General features: G+C 43.7%; 1 protein-coding gene across 2 annotated transcripts in view; it reads right to left on the reverse strand.

The window, feature by feature from the left end:
* The window catches only part of PAPSS1 (3'-phosphoadenosine 5'-phosphosulfate synthase 1), a 74,917-nt gene that overhangs the window by 42,558 nt on the left and 11,274 nt on the right, over positions 1-21,085 (reverse strand). For both annotated transcript variants that reach the window (XM_024206560.3, XM_024206561.2), the window contains exons 3-5: positions 12,490-12,725; positions 10,518-10,656; positions 8,788-8,906 (exon numbers count right to left, since the gene is read on the reverse strand). In XM_024206560.3, coding sequence (XP_024062328.1) covers positions 8,788-8,906; positions 10,518-10,656; positions 12,490-12,725 — 494 coding nt within the window. The remainder of the gene's footprint in view (positions 1-8,787; positions 8,907-10,517; positions 10,657-12,489; positions 12,726-21,085) is intronic.

The raw sequence follows: 21,085 nt of genomic DNA on the forward strand, positions 1-21,085 counted from the left end.
CCTCAATTAATCATTGTGTTCCAGCGGGTGGATGCTGGGCTGAACTGGGTAGATTCCTTCAAAAAATCTGCTTCTTTGCATTCACCAGTTGTGGGAATGAAGACTATGCAAGTGGGCATCCATCTGCCAATGGATGAGATAGGGTAATGTGGATGTAAAGTGGGTAGGAGAAGAATACTGAGTTACTGGACAGGTATATGTAATGGTTTTTTGACCCACTAAGGGCCAACAGGCCTGGGGCCCAACCAGCCCTGTTCTGAGCCAGAGACCTATTAAGAACAGGTGTTTGGGTCTGGTAGAGGGGATTATCAGCTCCATGCATTATCAGCTGGGATGGGGGGTTAGGTGATTATAGGAATCAGGTGCATATCAGGCAAAGACTGAAGTTGCTCAGTTTCATGAGGGGCTCCAGGATGCAGATTAACCCCTGTGACAGGAAGACAGGGAAGAGTTGCCAGGAACAGGGAAGCTCTGGCAAGAAGCCCTGGAGTCAAAGGAAAGGTAGCTGTTTGACTTTGCTGAACTGTTTTATTTTGTGGTTTGCTGAAAGTTATCAATGCAACGAATAAAAAGTGCCCTGAAGAAAAGGCCTGAACAGACTGGGCATAGTATTTAACCCTAGGCTCCCTATACAATGAACGGGTACAGACAGGCACCTAAGAATGGGAACCACAAAAACCAGCACACTAGGCAGGGAGACACCTAAGGTAGCCAGTAGCAGATGCCAAGGAAAGGGGTGTGTCCTAAGCTCTGCCCTTTTCTGGGAGTTAGGCACCTGAGTCCAAGTTGTAGGTAGGTGCCTCCCCCTGCTTAAAATCCACAGCTTCTCTCCTGGAGTTAGGCACCTAAGCAGTTTTTTGCAAGAAATGCCAGAGCAGGTGGTGGTGATGCCTCCCTTATTACTTAGAGCACTCACTCAGAAGGTGAGACACCCAGGTTCAGGGCCTCCCTCGGCTGTAAGGAGAGAGGGTTTGAACAGGTATCCCCCACTTCTCAGGACAGTGTGAGTGCGAGACGACAGCCTGGTGGTTAGCTCTCCTGAGAGGTGAGGTCCAGCTGTCCTGCTCCAAATGGCTAATTAACTAACCAACATAGAACAGCTTTAACAGGGGAGAGTGAGAGACCCACAGAAGAATACCCCATAGCTTAGTTTTAGGGCACTCTCCCGATTGGTGGGAGACTCAAGTTCAAACACTCCCTCCCCGTCAGGCAGTGGGGAGACTTGAGACACAGGGAACACACACAAGATCAAACAGTAAATGATCTAAGTTGTGAGAAGAAAGAGGCGGTCATCCAGCTGCAAAACAGAATTATCTGAGGACAGAAAAAATGGGAATGCTTTAAAGATAAGCCTTCATTATGAATTTTAGATGTTTCAGTGTCCTACTCTGCTTGTCCCTGGTTCTGAGCCTAGAAATAGGATGGGAAGCAGATCATAATGCTCCAATCTGAAGTAAATGACGGATGCCTTCATTTGTGTTGTGGCTTTCTGGTGGGTTGTTGAGACTAGGAATCGGACAACATTGCTCTTGAAGTTCTTTCACAGCTCTGCAGCGTACCACTCAAAACAGTGTCCAGGGACCTCAGATGACCAAAGCTATAGGTAGTCCTTTTTCTCCCGAACGGAGAGAGCCGGCACTAAGTGAGTGTCTAACTCCAGCTAGGGTGAGTTAAAAGATCTGTAGATAGTGCTGAGGCAAAAGAGAGCAACTTCTGACCCTGATCTAGCACTTGATCTAGCAACCACGTGCAAAGAGGTATTTTCTCCTGTTGTACTTCAGACTACTTCAAAAAATCCCTTTCTAGAACTGGCAGGGGCCAGGATTTTAAGCAGACTTTTCTAATGACTGAATAACCTCAGCTCTCCATAAAGTTTCCTATTGTATGACACCACAATAACTCAGAACTGATTGTCTGAGCACCTGACTTCACGGACCAAAACTCCATACATCTGCCTAAAATAGATCTGAATCCCATTCCCCACAACCAGCAAGACAGAAGCCTTTCGACTCTGTGACTTTTAGGCTGAGAGAGAGAGACCATACTTGCAATACAGTCCACCCATGTTTATGCTGCTTGTGAAACCATGTTGAGGCACATATTGTCAGAGGACAGTTAATAATATTTTTCGTTAAACTGATGCCACCTGCGATTTTATGCTCAAATGAAAGGACGGAAAGAATGCCTGCCTGGACGTAGCTGTCTACAAAGGGGCTGTATAATGAGAAGGTAAAAATCTCCCCCCCCAGATAGAAGATATCAAGTCCCTGACCACCATGGAAAATGGCCACATTTATCTTTATTACAGATACCAGGTTAAGTTTTGACTGCACACAGAGGAATTTTCTGGCCGTATACAATGGAGAAAAGAAAAGGTGGACAGAAAGGAAAGGGGAGTTAAGGGGACAATCTCTTCAAGAACCTAATGTAGCCCTGGACAAAGCCCTGGATATATTGACCTGAAATGTTAGTTTGAACATTGGAAATGAAGTTTGGAATGGTCCTCAATAATGCGCTGCAACAAGAAGGTCTTGCTAAGCCATCGGCTGCTGCAGAGACAGATAAAATCGTAGGTTATTTCAGAAAGTGGGACATTCTCCTGTTGCCAGTAACTGACAGATCTGGTTCTGCCCCCACGCTGCGGTACCATTGTAATGAATCTGTGGACCTCAGCATAAAGGAAAATAGCTTTCAACCCACCTTAATATTGGTCTATCACAAAACAATACTTCATTTTATCATGTTAAACCGTTTCTTCTTCCAAATAAATACAGCAGCAAGGTGGACACTGATCTATTATCCCTACATGAATGTCCCAGGGAGACTCTCTGTGGCTTATGGGTGACTAGTGTTCCGCATCAAGTTAACAGAACACACTGTTCAGTATTTCAGCAACACTCACAGGCTAAACACAGTGACACAAGGCAATTGTTTTTGTAATACAACTTAAACATGGTGTTCTATCCTGTAATAATCCTTTTGCTGTATTTTTTTTACCCCACACTGTGCATTCACAGTGAGAGACTGTGACACTCCAAAATAAATATTAATATGAGTCAATACTGTTAAACACTCTTTTTGTTGTTTCACATTTGTATTTATGCTATAGAAGTCAGTGCCGTGCACATTCATATGTTATGTTTGTTGCAGTTTATTTGAGCAATTTTTAAAATGTATATCTTTGGATCTTTACCTTAAGAGGTATATAGCTCTACTAACTCCTTTTCTGTAAAGTTATAACATGCTGTACAGTATTAATAATTGCTTTGAATAAAAGAATCAGCTAAATGATTTGGTGGTGATAATGATGATGATAATAATAATAATAATAATAGCAGCATTTTGCTCAGTTAGAATGTTGGTATGGTTCTGTTCCATGTTTAATATGTTTAAAGTCTAAAGAAGTTACTTACAATAAATGAGACGTTTCTCAATTGAATTAAAAAAAAAAAAAAGATGGTTGTCTACAACTAGTTGATTTCATCCACACATTGCAATTCCTATTGTAAAAATCAACCACTTATAAGAATTGAATCATCTGGGATGTATGTGATTCTTCTAAAAGGAGTGCACTGTATGAGAAGAGAAACAACCCTAATTTGAACTCTAAGAATTCACCCAGAGGTTTCCTTGGCCTTTGTTTCAATTTCAATATTAACCCCCCTGTCACCTATTTCTTAATACCACTATATTACTGTCTAACTAAAAATATATGAAATTACGTATTCTTTAATCAAAATTAACCCCTGGAATGCCACACATAGTTGTCCTTTATTTTGCTGAAAGAGGTGGTCACTGCCCAAAGCATGGCCTAATATCATCCTTTCCCAGCAGAAGACTCAGTGACACCACTGCAATTTAAATGTGTATTTTATACATTTTATATACCGGCAGATTACTGGTTATCGTTCATAGAGTGGGCAGTGTATGTCCTGCATGGTATTGCTGACTCAGAGGAGGTGAAACTATGATCAATACGAAATTTGAGGGAGACCTACTGACAAATAGCTTCTTCTTAGAAACTGGCTGATGAGTAGCAATGAGGTTCTAGGCACCACAGCTTGTGTAAATTATAAGAAAGTAACTATCACCAAAACTAGATAAAATACAGAAAAGCATAGAAGACAAGAGTATTTTGCCAGAAGACAAAAAAAAGCCAGAAGATATAGGTCCAAATTCTGCTCTGTTACAACTCTACAGATCAGGAGCCACTCCAGTAAATTTAATGAAGTTACTCTAATTTTACAGTAATATGATAAAACCAAACTTAAGATTACAGGAGACACGAAGCCATTTTTTAACCATCTCAAGGATGTTGCTAGAGACAGAAGCTTTTCCTCTTGTTTGCTGAATAGACAACCATAAATGCATGTCTTTCAGACACAGAAGCTATATTTCTATAAAACACTATTTCAGGCTACGCAAAACCAGAGCTCATTTCAAGTGTGACAGCACTTTATCAATGCCGAATATAGGAAGAGAGGAATTCTTCCTACTTATAGCCAATACAAAGTAAGCAATCTGTTGGCATGTATACTGAATTACACCTTTTTGTTTAAAGGAGACCCAAATGCAAGTATCTTGCTGAGCTTTTGACACTCAAGTGGATTGGAGAGTATGGGGCTTTGAGTTCTGAAGGCTCTTGTGATTCAGACTCTGCCCATATCTTGGTTTCCTTAGTTCACAGTTACTGTTATATCCTGAACCTCACAGCTACCATAAATTTGTTTGTTTGGATTTTTTGGGGGTGGAGGGAAGAGGGGGGTGTTGTTTTTTTTTTAAATAAAGGCTAATACCTTTTTTGTTTGTCAAGGCTTTTGGCGTAGCGCTGAGATAGTGCTTGGATCTTATTTGATTGATTTTGTCTTAATAGCTGTTCTTTGTTGTGAAATGTATAAAACACTACAGGGGACGGTGTTTCATACACAATGTGTTTTTTAAGACTGACAGAATCTAGGATGTCACATCCTGGAAAGTGTGCCAGCTAGGAGAATTTCCTCAGAACAGATTATGGGACCATGTGTAACTAAGCAAATGAAGGGAATGGAAAATAATTAGCCCTAAACAATAAACAAAAGAAAAATAGCTAGCAACAATATCGCTGGTAAAATTAAGCACCCTTCAGGTATGTCTACACTGCAATTAAAAACCTGCAGCTAGCCCATGGTAGCTGGCTCAGGCTAAGGCTAAGGGACTATTTAATTGTGGTGTACATGTTTGAACTCTGGCAGGAGCCTGGGCTCTAGGACCCAGATCTCGGATGGAAGCCTGAGCCGGAACATCTAAACCACAATTAAATAGCCCCTTAGCCTGAGCCCTACAAGCCTATAACCACAAGAAACCCAAATTCCTACATTTCATGTGTCCTAAGTCCTTTCTTTCCCTCCTCTCTTCTGATTTCCAGTAAGGTTTCTTCAAAACCCCCTTTGATTTCTCACTTCTCTCCCGTACTTCCTTATTCTCTAGTCTTCCTCACTCCTTTTCTCCCAGGAGCCCCTGGGGATGTATTTTGTATCTTCTTCCCCCTCTGCATGCACACAGTCCCATTTCAGAGTCAATTTCTCATCAACTCTCCTTCCTGAATCCCACGGATGCTATTTCTTCAGTTACTACAGCTATATCACCAAAGAGAATATGTACCAAACCCAGCAAGAACATCTTCTGCTATTTCACTACTACCTTCCATCTTTTTGTGCATCTCCACAATTCAACTCTTAGTCTGAAACTCCCCACTGAAACTCATCTTCTCCTTCTACTTCATTGGTTCTCAAACTATTGTACTGGTGACCCCTTTCACATAGCAAGCCTCTGAGTGCGACCCCCCCTTAAATATATAAACAAGTGTTTTTAATTTATAACACCATTATAAATGCTGGAGGCAAAGCAGGGTTTGGGTGGAGGCTGACAGCTCACGACCTCCCATATAATAACCTCATGACCCCTTGAGGGGTCCCGACCCCCAGTTTGAGAACCCCTGTTCTACTCCTATTTGTGGCTCTCCATGCCTAGTGGAGCACCATAGTGAAGGACTGTACCTGTACAGTAACTCCTTGCTTAACGTTGTAGTTATGTTCCTGAAAAATGCGACTTTAAGCGAAACAATGTTAAGTAAATCCAATTTTCCCATAAGAATTAATGTAAATGGGGGGGGGGTTACGTTCCAGGGAAATTTTTTTCGCTATACAAAAGACGTGTGTGTGTGTGTGTGTGTACACACACACACACACATATATACACAGTATAAGTTTTAAACAAACAATTTAGTACTATACACTGCAATGATGATTGTGACTTGGCTGAGGTGGTGGAGTCATGAGAATTATGTATGCATTTAGCACAGATTTCAGGAAGACATCAAAGTTGCTTGTTTCCGTTCAAAAAATTGGTCATCTGAAATTCAAGAAATACTAACATTTTGCATAAGGATTGCTCCATAGCTATTTTAAACAAAAATCAAATTTTTTAATCCTGTCTTCCCTCTGCTGCTTTTCCTCTGCCTGTCCTAATGGATTGCTAAAGAAGAAAATCCACATGCTTATTACAGGTAAAATACTACTCCTAATAGATTCTTAAAGAAGACATAATTCACTTGAGACTAGGGCGACGTCTACACTACAAATTACTTCAGTATAATTTACATCACTCAGGGGTGTGAATAATCCACGCCCCTGAGTGACATAAATTATACTGACCTAAGCGCTGGTGTAGACAGTGCTATGTGAATGGGAGATGCTCTTCTGCCAACATAGCTACCGCCTCTCGTGGAGGCAGGAGTTAAGCCGATGGGAGAGTTCTGTCCCATCAGCTTAGAGGGTCTTCACCAGAAGCACTACTGCTGCGCCACTGTAAATGATGTAGTGTAGACAGTCTCCGGCACAGCAACACTCACCTCCCTTATGGATTCACCCTCTTCGTCCTTCAGGGGAGGAATGGCAAGAACGTCTACCATGCCCTTCCCTGAATAGTTATTCACTCTCACTCTTCTTAATAAGTGCTAAAGTATGGCCTAAGCTAGGAGCAAGGTAAACCTGTTTAATTGAGACAAAAGCCAAATCCTATTCAGCATAGCAGACCCAATGCCCTAAGCAAAGAACTGGAGGCTCGTTACATGGGCTCACATGCTGTGTCTCTCTTGAATTATGAAGTTTTAAGAACAGAGATGGCTTTTCCTACTAGGAAGTGCAAGAGATCCTGTGATCAAGTTATTACTAGCATCCTATATATGGCAAGTAATGCGTCCCTGTATGAGAATATTCAGAACATGATGGCCTATGGTTAGGGTGCTACCCTGGCACTCTGGAGGCCTAGGTTTAATTCCTTGCTCTGCCACATTCACTTGGGGATCTGAGACACAGAGACTCTGTAAAATAAAGATAATAACACTGCCCCTACCTTACAGAGGTGCTGCAAGGATAAATACATTAAATACTGTGAGGTGCTCAGACGCTACAGTCACAGGGGTGGCTTTATGTGACATACTGGGGTAAAATTCAGACCAGTGAGGGGCTGTGTCATCCTTGCTCTGCGACCTTGGGTGCCTTACAATGGCTTGCTGAAGTAGCTCCCACCTTGGTTATTCAAACACAGCAAGTCACATCCTGTGTGTAACTGCAGCCTGCCAGTTACACTCTGGCTCTCACCATCCTTGGTTATACTGCAGGGTAACCACATCACATCCCCAGTCCCAGATTCCCCTTCCCCTCCCCCAAAATGTATGTCCTGTACTGCCCAGCTCTCTCTCGGACTGTTCAAATGTATTAAGTCAATTATTCTTTTAAGGGAATAATGTACCAGCTTATTAACTTGAATAGTTACCCAGACCCTCAACTTAAACACACTGGATTAGATAAAACAAGTATATTAACTACAAAGAGAGAGATTTTAAGTGAGTACAAGTAATGAGGCATAAAAGTCAGAAATGGTTGCACGAAACATCAAGATAAAACGCTTACTGGTGCCTAACAAAGTATATTAGATTCAAGCAAAATTTCTCACCACACGCTTCCAGCAAGATTACTAACCAAACTCTTCAGGTCAGGACCTACACCCCCTCCCATCCCCTCCAGAGTCCAATGGCTGTTTTCCTCTGTCTTTTTAGGTGCCATGCCAGAGGCAGATGGGGGGCAGAGGGGTCCCTTGGGGTGTTTGCCCCTGTTCCTCTTTTAAAAGCTTTTCCAGTTGAAAACTAGGAGACTGCCCAGTCTCAGGAGGAAAAAATCTCCATGCTGTTTCTGTGCTAAGAGGCAAGTCTTTGTCCCTGCCCCACCTTTTTGTAAATAATGGCTACTTTGTAGGTAATGGCTCATTAGCTTTGTTGACACCTGGCTGGGGCATCAACTTGCCCTTTGTCTTTGAGAAACTGGTTTAACCACTCCCCAGACTTAACTGGGAGATAAACTGAAATCATGGCTGAAGAGTATGTTCATAACTTTATCTATAAAGTTGCTATATGCACTTTACCATGATATTACTGATGAACAAGTTGTGAGGCATCAGAGCTCCTCACTTTTTGCGTCTCTCAGCTTGGACAATGAAAATAATTAAGTTTCATTTCTGTTTGCAGTCTATTTCCATTTTCAGGTTCTTACTGCTACAACGTTTGTTTTTAAGACGCAGCAGGGTGTTTTTAAAGACAAATGTTTACAGTGGGGTTTTTTTTTAATTGTGGGGAAAAAAATTTATTGCTCTTTAGTTTTATAAAACTTATTTTTAAAAGAATTCGAATTTGGAGATAAATTTAAATCAAAATTTAAATCAATATCAGAAGACACCACCACATCTCCTTACCCTTTCTTGAAGAAGTTCCACTACTTGTTGAATGCAATCATTCACGTCACAGGAATCAGTTTTCAGCACTAGTTCTGGGGCCTCAGGCTTTTCATACTCCGAGTCAATGCCAGTAAAACCTGCATGACAGAAGATAGAACTGAAAATTCCTCCATACTTCAGACTGGTTCTTATATTATTCGACTGTAGCTGCTTGGCTGTAGGCAGACACACAGTATGGCAGAGTATGTAGTTTTAACTTCTTTGACACAATTTTGTATGGCTTATTTTTTTTAAATGAGACCCTTTATTATCACTGCCTGATCTTTCTAAATGCACCCTTCTACAGTAAGTAACAGAATATAACATGGATGAGGAAGAAGGAAGCAAAAGCACAATGTGCAACAATCTTGAGTTACTAGTTAGACACCCTTTTGGCTGTCCTTACTGTAATTGCTTTGATATGAAATGCATTGTTAAATAATCTTTACATATTTTGCTTATCTGCACGCAAGATTGGTTAACAAGTTTTTGATTCAACAGGCAGAACTCTAAAGGGCAAAACATGACAGTGGTTTTTCTGGCACATTGGTATGGCTAATAGAGCTGAAGTAGTTACGTGAGCTAATAAAGCCTACTATACATGGCTATTACACGCCTAAAGACTGTATTTACATCCCAAATCAGACACCATATCATTTTCTCTGCCCTCTCTACTTAACATGCTAGTCTGAAACAGAGGAGCTTCTAACCAATCATGCTATCATGCCTCTCATCCAGGGAGGCAATCCCACAATCACCTCCACGGAAATCCAGATATGCATTAGGCAGTCTTTGATTCGATAGCTTCATCTTCCCTAGAGAAAAAGATGGTGGATTCTCTGTAACTTGAAGTATTTAAATCAAGATTTCAGTAACTCAGCAAGAGGTTATGGGCCTATTGCATGTTTTGTGGCCTGCAACGTGCAGGAGGTCAGACTAGACGATCATGATGGTCCCTTCTGCCCTTAAAGTCTATGAGATCGAGTAGCTGAAGCGGATACTGTACAACACTGTTTTGCTTCCAAATACAGGCAGAATGACTATTGCTAACCACTACAAGTTGCAGGACTACTATCCAACAAAAAGGCACTTCTATGAGGTTATCCTTAAACAAAATTGCTGACTGATTCCAATCCATTAGGATATGATTTCCAGCTTTTTAAATTTTTTCTAGTGGGGCTTATTTGTGGTATTAAAATGCAACAGGGCATCAGCACACAACCATAGCTTCTTCAGCACCACAAAAATAAATTTGTAAAAGCGTTCTTCATGATGCAGCTTTACAGAAGGAAGGATTGTGAATGTACTTCTTTTCCATTACTTTTTTGGCAGGCCATTATGAGCATTACAGTACACATGGAAACTAGATCAGGGCCCACGGTGGTTGGCACTGTACAAATACAGAGTGGAAAAAACTGTTCCTGCTCCAAGGAGCTTATAATCTAAATTGAAAAAACAGGTAAAGGGTGGGAGGGGAAACAGTCATAGAGAGACAAAGCAACTTGCCCAAGGTTACACAGCAGGCTTACGGCAGAGCAGGGAATAGAAATCAGGTTTTTTTGAGTCCAAGCCCAGTGTCTATTCACTGGACCAAAATGCACCTTAATGAAATGTGGCCTGGAGTGTGCCATTTATTTATTTGTCCATAGAGCCAATCATTACAACATCAAAGTTTAGCATGGAAAAGATGTGACTATACTTAGATTCACCTTTAATTTCTCCAGCCCGGGCTTTTTTGTAGAGTCCTTTGACATCTCTCTTTTCACAGACATGCAGTGGAGCATCCACGAATACTTCAAAAAAAGGCAAACTTGCACCTTCATGAATCTGCCTGGCATTGCTCCGATCCTGAACAGGGAGGGTGGAAGGGGGAAAGAAACAACAGATTTTAAATAGAATTTTGAATCAGAAAAAAATAATTAAAGACCAATATTTGTAGGGCATTAGCTTATTTAAGATAAGGGGGGAGGAATAGCTCAGTGGTTTGAGCATTGGCCTGCTAAACCCAGGGTTGTGAGTTCAATCCTTGAGGGGGCCACTTAGGGATCTGGGGCAAAAATCTGTCTGGGAATTGGTCCTGCTTTGAGCAGGGGGTTGGACTAGATGATCTCCTGAGGTCCCTTCCAACCTTGATATTCTATGATTGCAATCACAAAATAGGGGGGAAAATAGATATGTTCCTTTCATAAAGTACAAACTACATATGATTAGTAGGTCTGCTGCTTTCTGCATAGTAAAATTGACACCAAATTCAGAGGTAGTTTATACAGAACTGGATTTTTATACCTAAGTCATATGTACAATGGGATATTCTATTTCCTATTCTCCCCCACCCCCAAATATTAGGCATTACCCCCCATTGAGAATAATACATCTACCCCATCTCATTGACGCCATGAAGGGATGTGGCTTACTGCCCATGAATCTTTCAACTCTTCTCAATCCCCCACCCCCCTTTTTGGGGGGGGGGGTTTCCACTGAACACAAACTTCCTTCTGCACGCATCAACCTGACTAGGCTTGTGCAGCCCCAAATACCACATACACATTTTACAAACATGGTCCTGCTCAGAGCATACTATTAGTCACAAAATTCCCAATCATTAGCCATCATTAAAAAAGCAATTCATTAAAATATTAAACGTAGATTTCTTGATCCCTAACCAAATACACTTGTTGGATATGCACTGTTGTGTATTTTTCTCATCTCTAGAACTTCTGGCCTGCTGCAGGATCCTGAACTCTCCAAACTATTCTTTGAAGAATAGTTTGCACCGCAATACCCAAAGAAATACTGAGGTAATTCTCACTTTGAAACTGTCACACTATAGACCTCATGCATAAAAACTACTTTAAAAGATGCTCCCTGGTGTCCATTCGCCAGCTCTCTCCCCTTCATTGACTGAGTAGTACATCTCCACACACATAATGAAAAATTCTTAACAGTACAAAATGTACACACACATTTAGGCTGTATTTCCAAAAAGCCACATCTAAATACACATGCAAAACTGCATACAACAACAAACTGAACAAGTCGAACACAGTTACCCATCTTGCAAGCTCAACTGCATATTTTTCTTGCACAATTTAGGCACAATTTTGGGAAGTAAAGACCATGCTGTATATTTGGGGGAGGGGCGGAGAGGTTTTAACAGTCGAATTATGTTTTCCAGATGAAGCATATTCTCCACCTTCTCGGTATTTAAAAAACGAAGAAATCCAGATGGCTCTAACCTGGACAAGTGAAAAAACACTGAAATTTTGGTTTGTCTTTTCTCCTTTTCCCCTCTTGTCCTAATACCAAATTTGTATCTCTCAGCTGTGACAAAATTACACTGAAAGACAGCTACCATTTTAAATTTAGTAGAAGCAGGGACTGCACTAATACTGAAAAAAGTTCAACTTGTCTAGGAAATTCATGAGATGTCACCTACAGTTGTATCTCTAAGGCAACTCAAAGGAAATTCAAGCTTACATACTAAAATTTTAAATTATATTTATCAACTGGAGAGAGGCTAAATGGAGGATTCCTAGAGCTCAAAAATTTTCCTTGAGTGACACTAACTTATATTTTACATGTGTTTTCTCCAGGGAGACTGGTGATATGAACATATTCGTGGCACAGCAAAACTATTGCATCCTGTAGCACCATAAATATGTATCAGGGAAGTATGCTTACCTGGGTATAAGGAGAGATAAAACTAGCGATGCACACCAGACCAGCATCTGCAAACAACTTAGCAACCTCAGCAATACGTCGGACATTTTCTTCCCTGTCTTCCGGACTGAAGCCCAGATTCTTATTAAGGCCTTGGCGAATATTGTCACCATCCAACGTGTAGCATGGAATATCATGGCACACTAAATACTCCTCCAATGCCATGCTAACTGTGGTCTTTCCAGCCCCAGACAGCCCTAAACAAATCAAAAACAAAAAAATGTTAGACCAATTCGCTATTCAACATACATCACTTTAAGAAATGGGAGAAAAATTATGTTAAACTCCATCAGCTTCCTCTATTTATATTCAGTCACTCTCTCACACACCCCTCAAATATTTTTAAGCAGATGAAGGAAAATTGAGCCAGAGGCTATATGAATAGGAGCTCCACAGTCTACAATAAGAAGCTGCTTATTGCACTGCTACTTTCTCGTTCCAGACTTCGACTACCGGCTGGCAGGGGCCAGCGGACGGAACCCCAGACCGGCAGCGGGCTGAGCGGCCTGGGGTCCCGACCGCCAGCCCCACTCAGCCCACTGCTGGCCTGGATGGATGGAACCCCAGGCCGACAGCAGCCGCCGGCCCACTCAGCCCGCTGCCAGTATGGGGTTCCATCTGCCGGCCCCTGTAAATGTAAAGTGTATTACTGGCACATGAAAACTTAAAAATTACAGTGAATAAATGAAGACTTGGTACTCCACTTCTGAAAGGTTGCCGACCCCGATCCATGGGATCCAACAAGAATTAGGTTTCCATTGTGCTGTCCAAACAAGTAAAACAGAGGGAGCTCATCATCTGTAGAACCCTCTGAAATCCTCTATACCAGTTTTAAAATCATGTATTGATTTGTACACAGAGATAGCCTTAAACTTTTTTGCATCTCTTATAGACTTTTAGTAGGATTTTCAAAAGCGATGATGCACCTTAGGAGCACGTCCCATGGAGAGTCTTGTGATCCTAAGTCACTTGACAGTTTTGAAAATCCCATCTTTTTGTAGTGCAGCTTCAAGGTTTTTCTGAAACAGCCCTTCCAACTCTCTGCCTGGAGCCTAGACAGGCAATAAGGGGCCAATTTCATCCTGTGAATCCTGACAGAAATCAGTATTTTTACTTCTGGTTTTCCTCCAAGTCTGCTTACCTAGGTTCTTAGAATTTGCCATATTTATATTTGGAACCAGCAGTGAGACTTGAATCAATCCTGGTGGTGTATTTCTAGTCCTAAATCAGCAGAGCTATCAGTCCATCCTCTTGAGGCACATGACTTCCCCTAATAGTCTTTTTCTAGCATTCTGTTCCCATAGACCTTAATCCTCCTACTCTGTCCTTTATCCCACCTCTTTCTCAACAACAAAACTGAGGGACAAAGATTTCATTATTGAGGCAGCTTCCTGGAAAGGTGGTCATGTAGGCAGCTAAGAATAAGTCCTTACTGCAACTGTCTGGAAAAGCTGTTTATGGATTACTGGGAGCCAGAGAAATGGTCTGCAAACTATAACAGTTTAAAATGAAGTCTTGCCTGGTTTAGTGAGTTTGTGTTACAATGAAGTTGTACTACAACTATAACAAGTTATATTAAAAAAGTTATTTGACAAAGTTTTTGACTTGCATATTGTATTTAAAAATAAAAAACTTTCCCCTCTTTTACAGCTTTGTGGTTTATTTATCTCTTTCCATTCCAATTTTTGTCAGAGGGACCAGCAATTAAAAACTTATCTTGGCTCATTTATGACTAAAGCAGCATAACAACATGATTTTCACACTTGCAAGATAATATTGAAAACATTAGACTAATCCAGGTCATGTCTATGAAATACTTGGTGCTCTCGGCAGACATAACATGCAACTCACCCAGCAGACAGAAAAGGAGTCTACTAGCCTGTGTGAAAGTGAAATGAATTATATTAAAGAAATAGAATGAATTAAAGAATGCTGTATGTGCCTTTAAGTAGAAATGAGAAATGCTGCGATCCAGGTGTCAGGAAAGCAGACATTAAGATAGAACAATTGCTCCACTTAAGGGCGATTGGTGAAGCATTAGCCTTAGATCGATAAGAGTTAGTAAGGAAGTAGGATATGCATGTTGTGCCCCAGGTAAATTTTACAATTTTGCTCTCTTTGTCCCTTTGTTTAGTTCGCGCCCTTTTATCTGTATAAATAAGACTGTTTGGGTCTTGCATGGGGGGCTCACATTATCTGAATGTATTAGCAGAGAGCTGTGCTAATAAAACAGAGTGGTCTGACAAACTGTGAGTCCTGAGTCTAACTTTGACATCTGTTTGAAGATCACCACTAAGGCTGATCAAGACTGGTGCATACTGGTGTAGAGATGTGGAGAGCAAGGGCATCAACCTCTTATTACCCAAAGAGGGATATGATATAGCAGGCTGCATTCCAAATGTGCTGCTTGACTGGGCTCCTTGGTTGATGTTTTTTCTACCTTTGTCATTATCAAACCTTTCACACGAGTTTTATTTACGCTAGGGAAATTTCCCATTGTAACTACAGTTTGTTCCCCCTAAAACTATAATGCCACATCTTGTGTCCACACCCAAGAGTGATCCAAACTGTTTGCAAGTAGGGTAAATTACTGTTTTATTTACTTTTTTCAATTTCAGCCTTTAAGAACTCCACATCAGAGAGTTCATTTAAAGCTCAAGGTAACATTGATATATATATATATTTTAATTAATTAATTAATGAAAATAACCAACCATCACAGGAGTTAGGAAATACAGTCATCCAAAGAAGCAGCACCTCTCCTTCCTCCCACAATTTCTTTTATCCCTGGTCATCTGACCAATACAGCTTAAAACCATGACTGCATTTTCCCACTAAACAGAAATCCCACTGGGTCAGCACTCAGCCAATGCCCATTCAAACAGATGGGCTTTGCATTGCATCTGGAACGCCTACAGATTCAGGCTGTCTTGGCCCTGAGAGATGTGGGGGTGAGAATATACCAAAGAAAAAGGGCCCTGACAGACAATGCTTTGCCAGTAGCCTCCTCCCACTCCAGGCAAGTCTACACTTGCAAAGTTACAGCACCAGCAGTTACAGCGCCGCTCAGAGAGCACCAAAGGAAAACCGCTGTTGTGTGTTCACACTGACAGCTGCCCGTGCAATAGCGTGCTCACACTTGCAGCGCTATTCGGAGCGGTGCACTCTGGGCAGCTATCCCACAGAGCACCTCTTTCTCTTTTGCCGCTAAGACTTGGGGGAAGGCAGAAGGGATTGCAAGGCATCCTGGGTTCTGTCCCAATGCCCAGTGATGCATTGCTTTGCATCTCAGCAATCCCTGTGCTTCCGTCCGCATTTGGCGCCATCTTTCAACGGTTTGTGTACTGCGCGCCCTGCCCTACCTCTTTCGGGCAGCAGGAATGGATCCCGAGCTGTTGCCTAGTATGCTGCTCGCACTGACCAACACGTCACAAGTGGGGGTGGAGTTATTCCTTAAACTACAAAGGCAAGAGGAGTGCGACATTGATCTCGCCACACATACTAGCTACAACACGAGATTACTTGTGGCATTCGTGGAGGTGCTGACCACAGTGGAACACTGCTTTTGGGCTCAGGAAAAAAGCACAGAGTGGTGGGATCACATCATGATGCATGTCTGGGATGACTAGCAGTGGCTGCAGAACTTTCGCATGAGAAAAAACACATTCATGGGACTGTGTGATGAGCTTGGCCCAGCCCTGCGGTGCAAGGACATGAGAATGAGAAATGCCCTGCCGGTGGAGAAGCGCGTGGCGATTGCACTGTGGAAGCTGGCTACTCCAGACTGCTACCAATCAGTCGCTAACCAATTCGGAGTGGGAAAGTCAACTGTTGAGAGTCGTGTTGATGGAAGTGTGCAGGGCCATTAATCGCATCCTGCTCCAAAAGACTGCAACTCTGGGCAACGTGCGTGACATTGTGGATGGCTTTGCACAAATGGGCTTCCCTGTGGAGGGGCAATCGATGGCATGTACATTCCAATTCTGGCACCAAACCACCTAGCCACTGAGTACATTAATCACAAGGGGTATTTCTCAATGGTTCTCCAAGCGCTTGTGGATCACCGTGGGCATTTCACAGACATTAACGCAGGCTGGTCCGGAAAGGTGCATGACATACACATCTTTCGGAACACTGGCCTGTTCAAGAAGCTGCAAGCAAGGGCTTTCTTCCCTGACCAGAAGATCACTATAGGGGAAGTCAAAATGCCCCTTGTGATCCTGGGAGACACCCCTGTGACGAACTGGGACTGTTCTTAATGTGGTCTTTGAATGCTGACAGGGGAGTGTGGCTAGGATAGTCTGCATTGGGGGATGGGAGACTGACCGACGGAGAATACCTGAGCATGTAACATGAGAACCCAGGAAGGGGTTAAAGGCCAGGTGACATCTTTGCCCGGGAAACTGAACAAAGGCTGTGGGAGGAGTCGCTGAAGGCAGAGTTTCAGGAGCGGGCTGGTGATGTGGCTGGGAGGCAGACAGGGCTCTGACCTCCCAAGGGGGCTGTGGAGCCCTGGGACCCCAAGATGGACCTAACTGAAGGGGGTCCTGTTGTCTGTGCCTGCAAGACCTGTCTTGGACTGTATTCCTGTCGTCTAAATAAACCTTCTGCTTTACTGGCTGGCTGAGAGTCACGGTGAATCGCAGGAAGCCGGGGGAGCAGGGGCCTGAGTCCCCCACACTCCGTGACAACCCCCCTACCCATTAATGCCATGGCTCATGAAGCCATACACAGGGCAACTTGACAGCAGCAAGGAGCGGTTCAACAAAAGGCTGAGCAAGTGCAGAATGACTGTGGAGTGTGCATTTGGCCATTTAAAAGCCCGCTAGCGATGCCTGTATGGGAAGCTGGACATGGCCGATGACAATATTCCTATGCTTATAGCCGCGTGCTGTACGCTCCAGAATATTTGTGAAGGGAAGGGTGAAAGCTTCACTCCAGGCTGGACCGCAGAGGCTCAGCACCTGGAGTCTGAGTTTAAACAGCCAGAGACCAGGGCTACTAGAAGGGCACAGCACGGGGCCATAAGGATCAGGGATGCTTTGAGGCAGCAATTTGAAGCTGAAAGCCTCTAATATTTGTTGCTATGCTCAGGATTGCAGTGCTTGTAATGCTAGGAGGTGATGATGCACATGATGCAAGAAGGGACCTTAACATAATTGTATGTTGCTTTGCAGTGCTCTTTTTGCTTTCACTTAATAGAATAAAGATTGCTTTCAAACAAACACAATTCTTTTATTGAAAGACAACAATCAGAGGAGAGAGTCAAACGAAAATCATCAGCAGGGAGGGTGATGGGGGAAGGGAAGGTCTCAAGAGGAGGCGGGGTCCCGGCTACAGATTTGTGTATGTCCAGGGATCATACCCAACCTTCTCCTTTGGAGTACTATGCAGCAGGTGCTGGACTTCAACAAGGCCAAACTGCAGAGGGATGGGTGTTGAGTGCAGTGGGTAGTGGAAGTTCACAGTGCTGGACTGGGAGGAGAGGAATGCTGCGTGGAGAGTGGAGCCAGGAGGTTGATAACAGTGTGTTGGCGGTGTGTGTGCGTGTGTGTGGAGGGGTGGGGGGGGAAGCATGGGAAAGAGTTTTGCGACAGAAGCTGCAGGGGAGGGCAGGCGTGGAACTGCTCGGTTTGAAGAGCTAGTATCGCCTGGAGCGTGTCCGCTTGGCGCTCCATAACTGTTAAGAGCCGCTCTGTGGCTTCTTTCTGGTGTGTCGCTTTCTCCTTTTGGTCCCTCTTCTCGCTGTCCCGCCACTCCTTCAATTCTTTTTTCTTGGCGGCGGAGTGCATCATAACCTCACGCATAAAGTCCTCCTTAGTTCTTCTTGGCCCCTGCACAGCCATTCTGCCGCCGATAACAAAGAGGGAGGCTGTGCTCCCAAAGTGTTCTCTGAGAAGTTTAAATGCAACATTTTACAGAAGCAGTATTGTTTGCAACACAGACACTGTTTCAGTGCTTTAAAACACAGCCAGTACTCACACACCTGTCACTAACTGGCTGACCCCAGGCAAGCACACATGAGCCACAAAACCCTCAAAATGGTGAGTAGCTGCAGGGCCAGGGTAAATCACTGTTCTCAGACCCTGCTGTACACTGGGCACGTGGCTCTTGGGCACTTAGGGAGAGCCAGCACTGTAAGGTGGGCCTGATAATCATTCCTGTCCCCACACTTTCCACAGGAGGTGATCATTATGGAAGATATCTCGCTGCTGAGGGTGAGCAGGGAATCAAGGGAGGGTCTTCTCCAAGCCTGCAGCTACCACCCTGGCACCTATGCAGCTAGCCTATGTGCAGCAATGGTCCCCCCACCCGTCACGGCAAAGTGACATGTGAAAGTTACCGTTAATGGGGCAAGAAACAAAGCAGCTCTGCCTAGGAACCTGTGGCAGCGGATTGCCCAGTATCTCCATGAGAGTTTCCTGGAGATCTCTGAGGGAGATTCCTGTGAAGTGAGAGAGTCAATCTACAGCCTGTTCCGCCGCTCAGACTAGGCATGAGTGAGAGACAAGCCTGCTTTCTGCAACCCTCCTGCCCCCAATAACTCGCTTCAGCAATTCCCAAAATCAGAGCCACTTACCAGGGGCCCCATCTCCTGTTTGTGCTTCACCAAGATCTGATTGCTGTGACTGGCTAGGCTCCCCCTCTTCATCAAGATTTCCTCCTCCTGGCTCGGTCCACTCTTGACTGGCACAAGAGCCAACGAAATAGCCACAGGGGCCTTCGTAGTGGGGGGGGGGGTCACCACCGAGTATCACATCCAGCTCTTTGTAGAACCGGCAGCTCGTGGGCGCAGCACCGGAGCAGCGGTTTGCCTCCCGCACCTCGTGGTAGGCATTCAGCAGCTCCCTCACTTTGACCCTGCACGGCAGTGTGTCCCGGTCATGGCCCCTTTCTATCATGCATCGTGAAATCTGTCCGTAGGTATCATAATTCCAACGGCTGGAGCGCAGCTGTGACTGCACAGCCTCCTCTTCCCAAATGCCGATGAGGTCCAGCAGCTCAGCATTGCTCCAAGCAGGGGATTGCTTAGTGCGTGGAGCCGGCATGGCCACCTGGAAAGATGTGCTGAGACCCCTGCATGCATCACCGAGCAAACAGGAAGGGGACTTTCAAATTTGCAAAGCGGTGGGGCTGACGGTTGGTCACCTGAAGGCAGGGTAGCAGAGTTCAAACCGATGGCCAGAGAGGTGAGAACAGGCATTGTGGGACACCTCCCGGAGGCCAATCACAGCGCTGTAATCACCATGGTGTCTACACTGGCACTGCAGCGCTGTAGCCGGCACAGAAAACTCTCTCATCGGAGTGGTTTGTTTAGAGCGCTGCATCTGCACAGTTTCTGCGCACTAAGTGGCTTGGCAGTGTGTACACCTCGGGAGTTACAGCGCTCAAACCTGCTTTACTGCGCACAAACTTGCCAGTGTAGACAGGGCCTTCTCCATCTTTATGTTTATTTTTAAACAGAAGATCGAGCTCAATGACCTTAGCTGATTGCAGCTGTGGAACCGAGAGCCCACCTCTCTCCATACCATAAATAGGCAGGAACCAAGCCAAGCCATTTAGGACTTTATAGGTCAAAAGCCAACACCTTGAACTTCACTCTAAATCCAATGGACAACCAGTGCAGTTCCCACTGCAATGATAAGTGGAGCTTCTTGAGAGTTAACAGGGTGCTGGATACTGCACCAGGTTATATTTGCAGCTGGATTTAGTGCCAGCGTTAATGCTGTCTAGCTGAAATTGTTCAACTAGTCCTCCTGTTACATTAATAAAATAATACCAACAGGATCTTATAAGAGGGATGAGGCAAAATGCCAGGTTTATTGTAAATACAGATAAAGAGCAAGAAATCAGGATATGCAATTCAATATTATTTCATCACCATTCCTTATTCATTCACACATTCATTCATACAAGTTCTGCATTTTTATAGTTACCAGCCTAGAGGTTGCTCGTGGCAGAGTACTGGCCAGGTACCCTGCACACGAGGGTGGAGCCGAGTCCTTGTCAGATGCGCATCCGATGCTCCTGGAGGGTGGTTGCAGAACCAGACTCAAAGTTTTCAGTCTTTAGAGTCTGTTTTTATTGGATTTTATTCCTATGCCAGTCTGCGGGAATTGCTTCATCATGCTGTTACTGCATTTGAAGTGTTAATCACTCACTGTTCTCATGTTTGAAATGATAAATCCATCATGCAGATGGCACAGCAGTGACGGCTCCATGACGGCTGTCAGGTGTTTATCTTGTTCTTTGATTCTTTCATCCTTGGGAGGATTCTGGTTTGCCCTCCGGGGGTCATCTGGTTATCTCCACTCTGCGCATTCTTCGGACAATTGAGACTGAAGTTGTAATTCTTAGGCTGGCACTTCCCTGACCATTCATCCTTTATCTAAATCAAGCATCCATCCACATACATCCTCTATTTTAACATACATTTATCACTTATTACTTCACTATCTCTTAACTTCTAAACAACTCTCAGGATGTTGCAAATCTACTTAAACTTTAACATACATAGCAAACAAGTTAAAAGTTACCAAGAGTGGGAAGCTGTGTT

The sequence above is a fragment of the Terrapene carolina genome, unplaced genomic scaffold (assembly GCF_002925995.2).
Source record: "Terrapene carolina triunguis isolate 2854851 unplaced genomic scaffold, T_m_triunguis-2.0 Scaffold706, whole genome shotgun sequence".
NCBI classification, from domain to species: domain Eukaryota; kingdom Metazoa; phylum Chordata; order Testudines; family Emydidae; genus Terrapene; species Terrapene triunguis.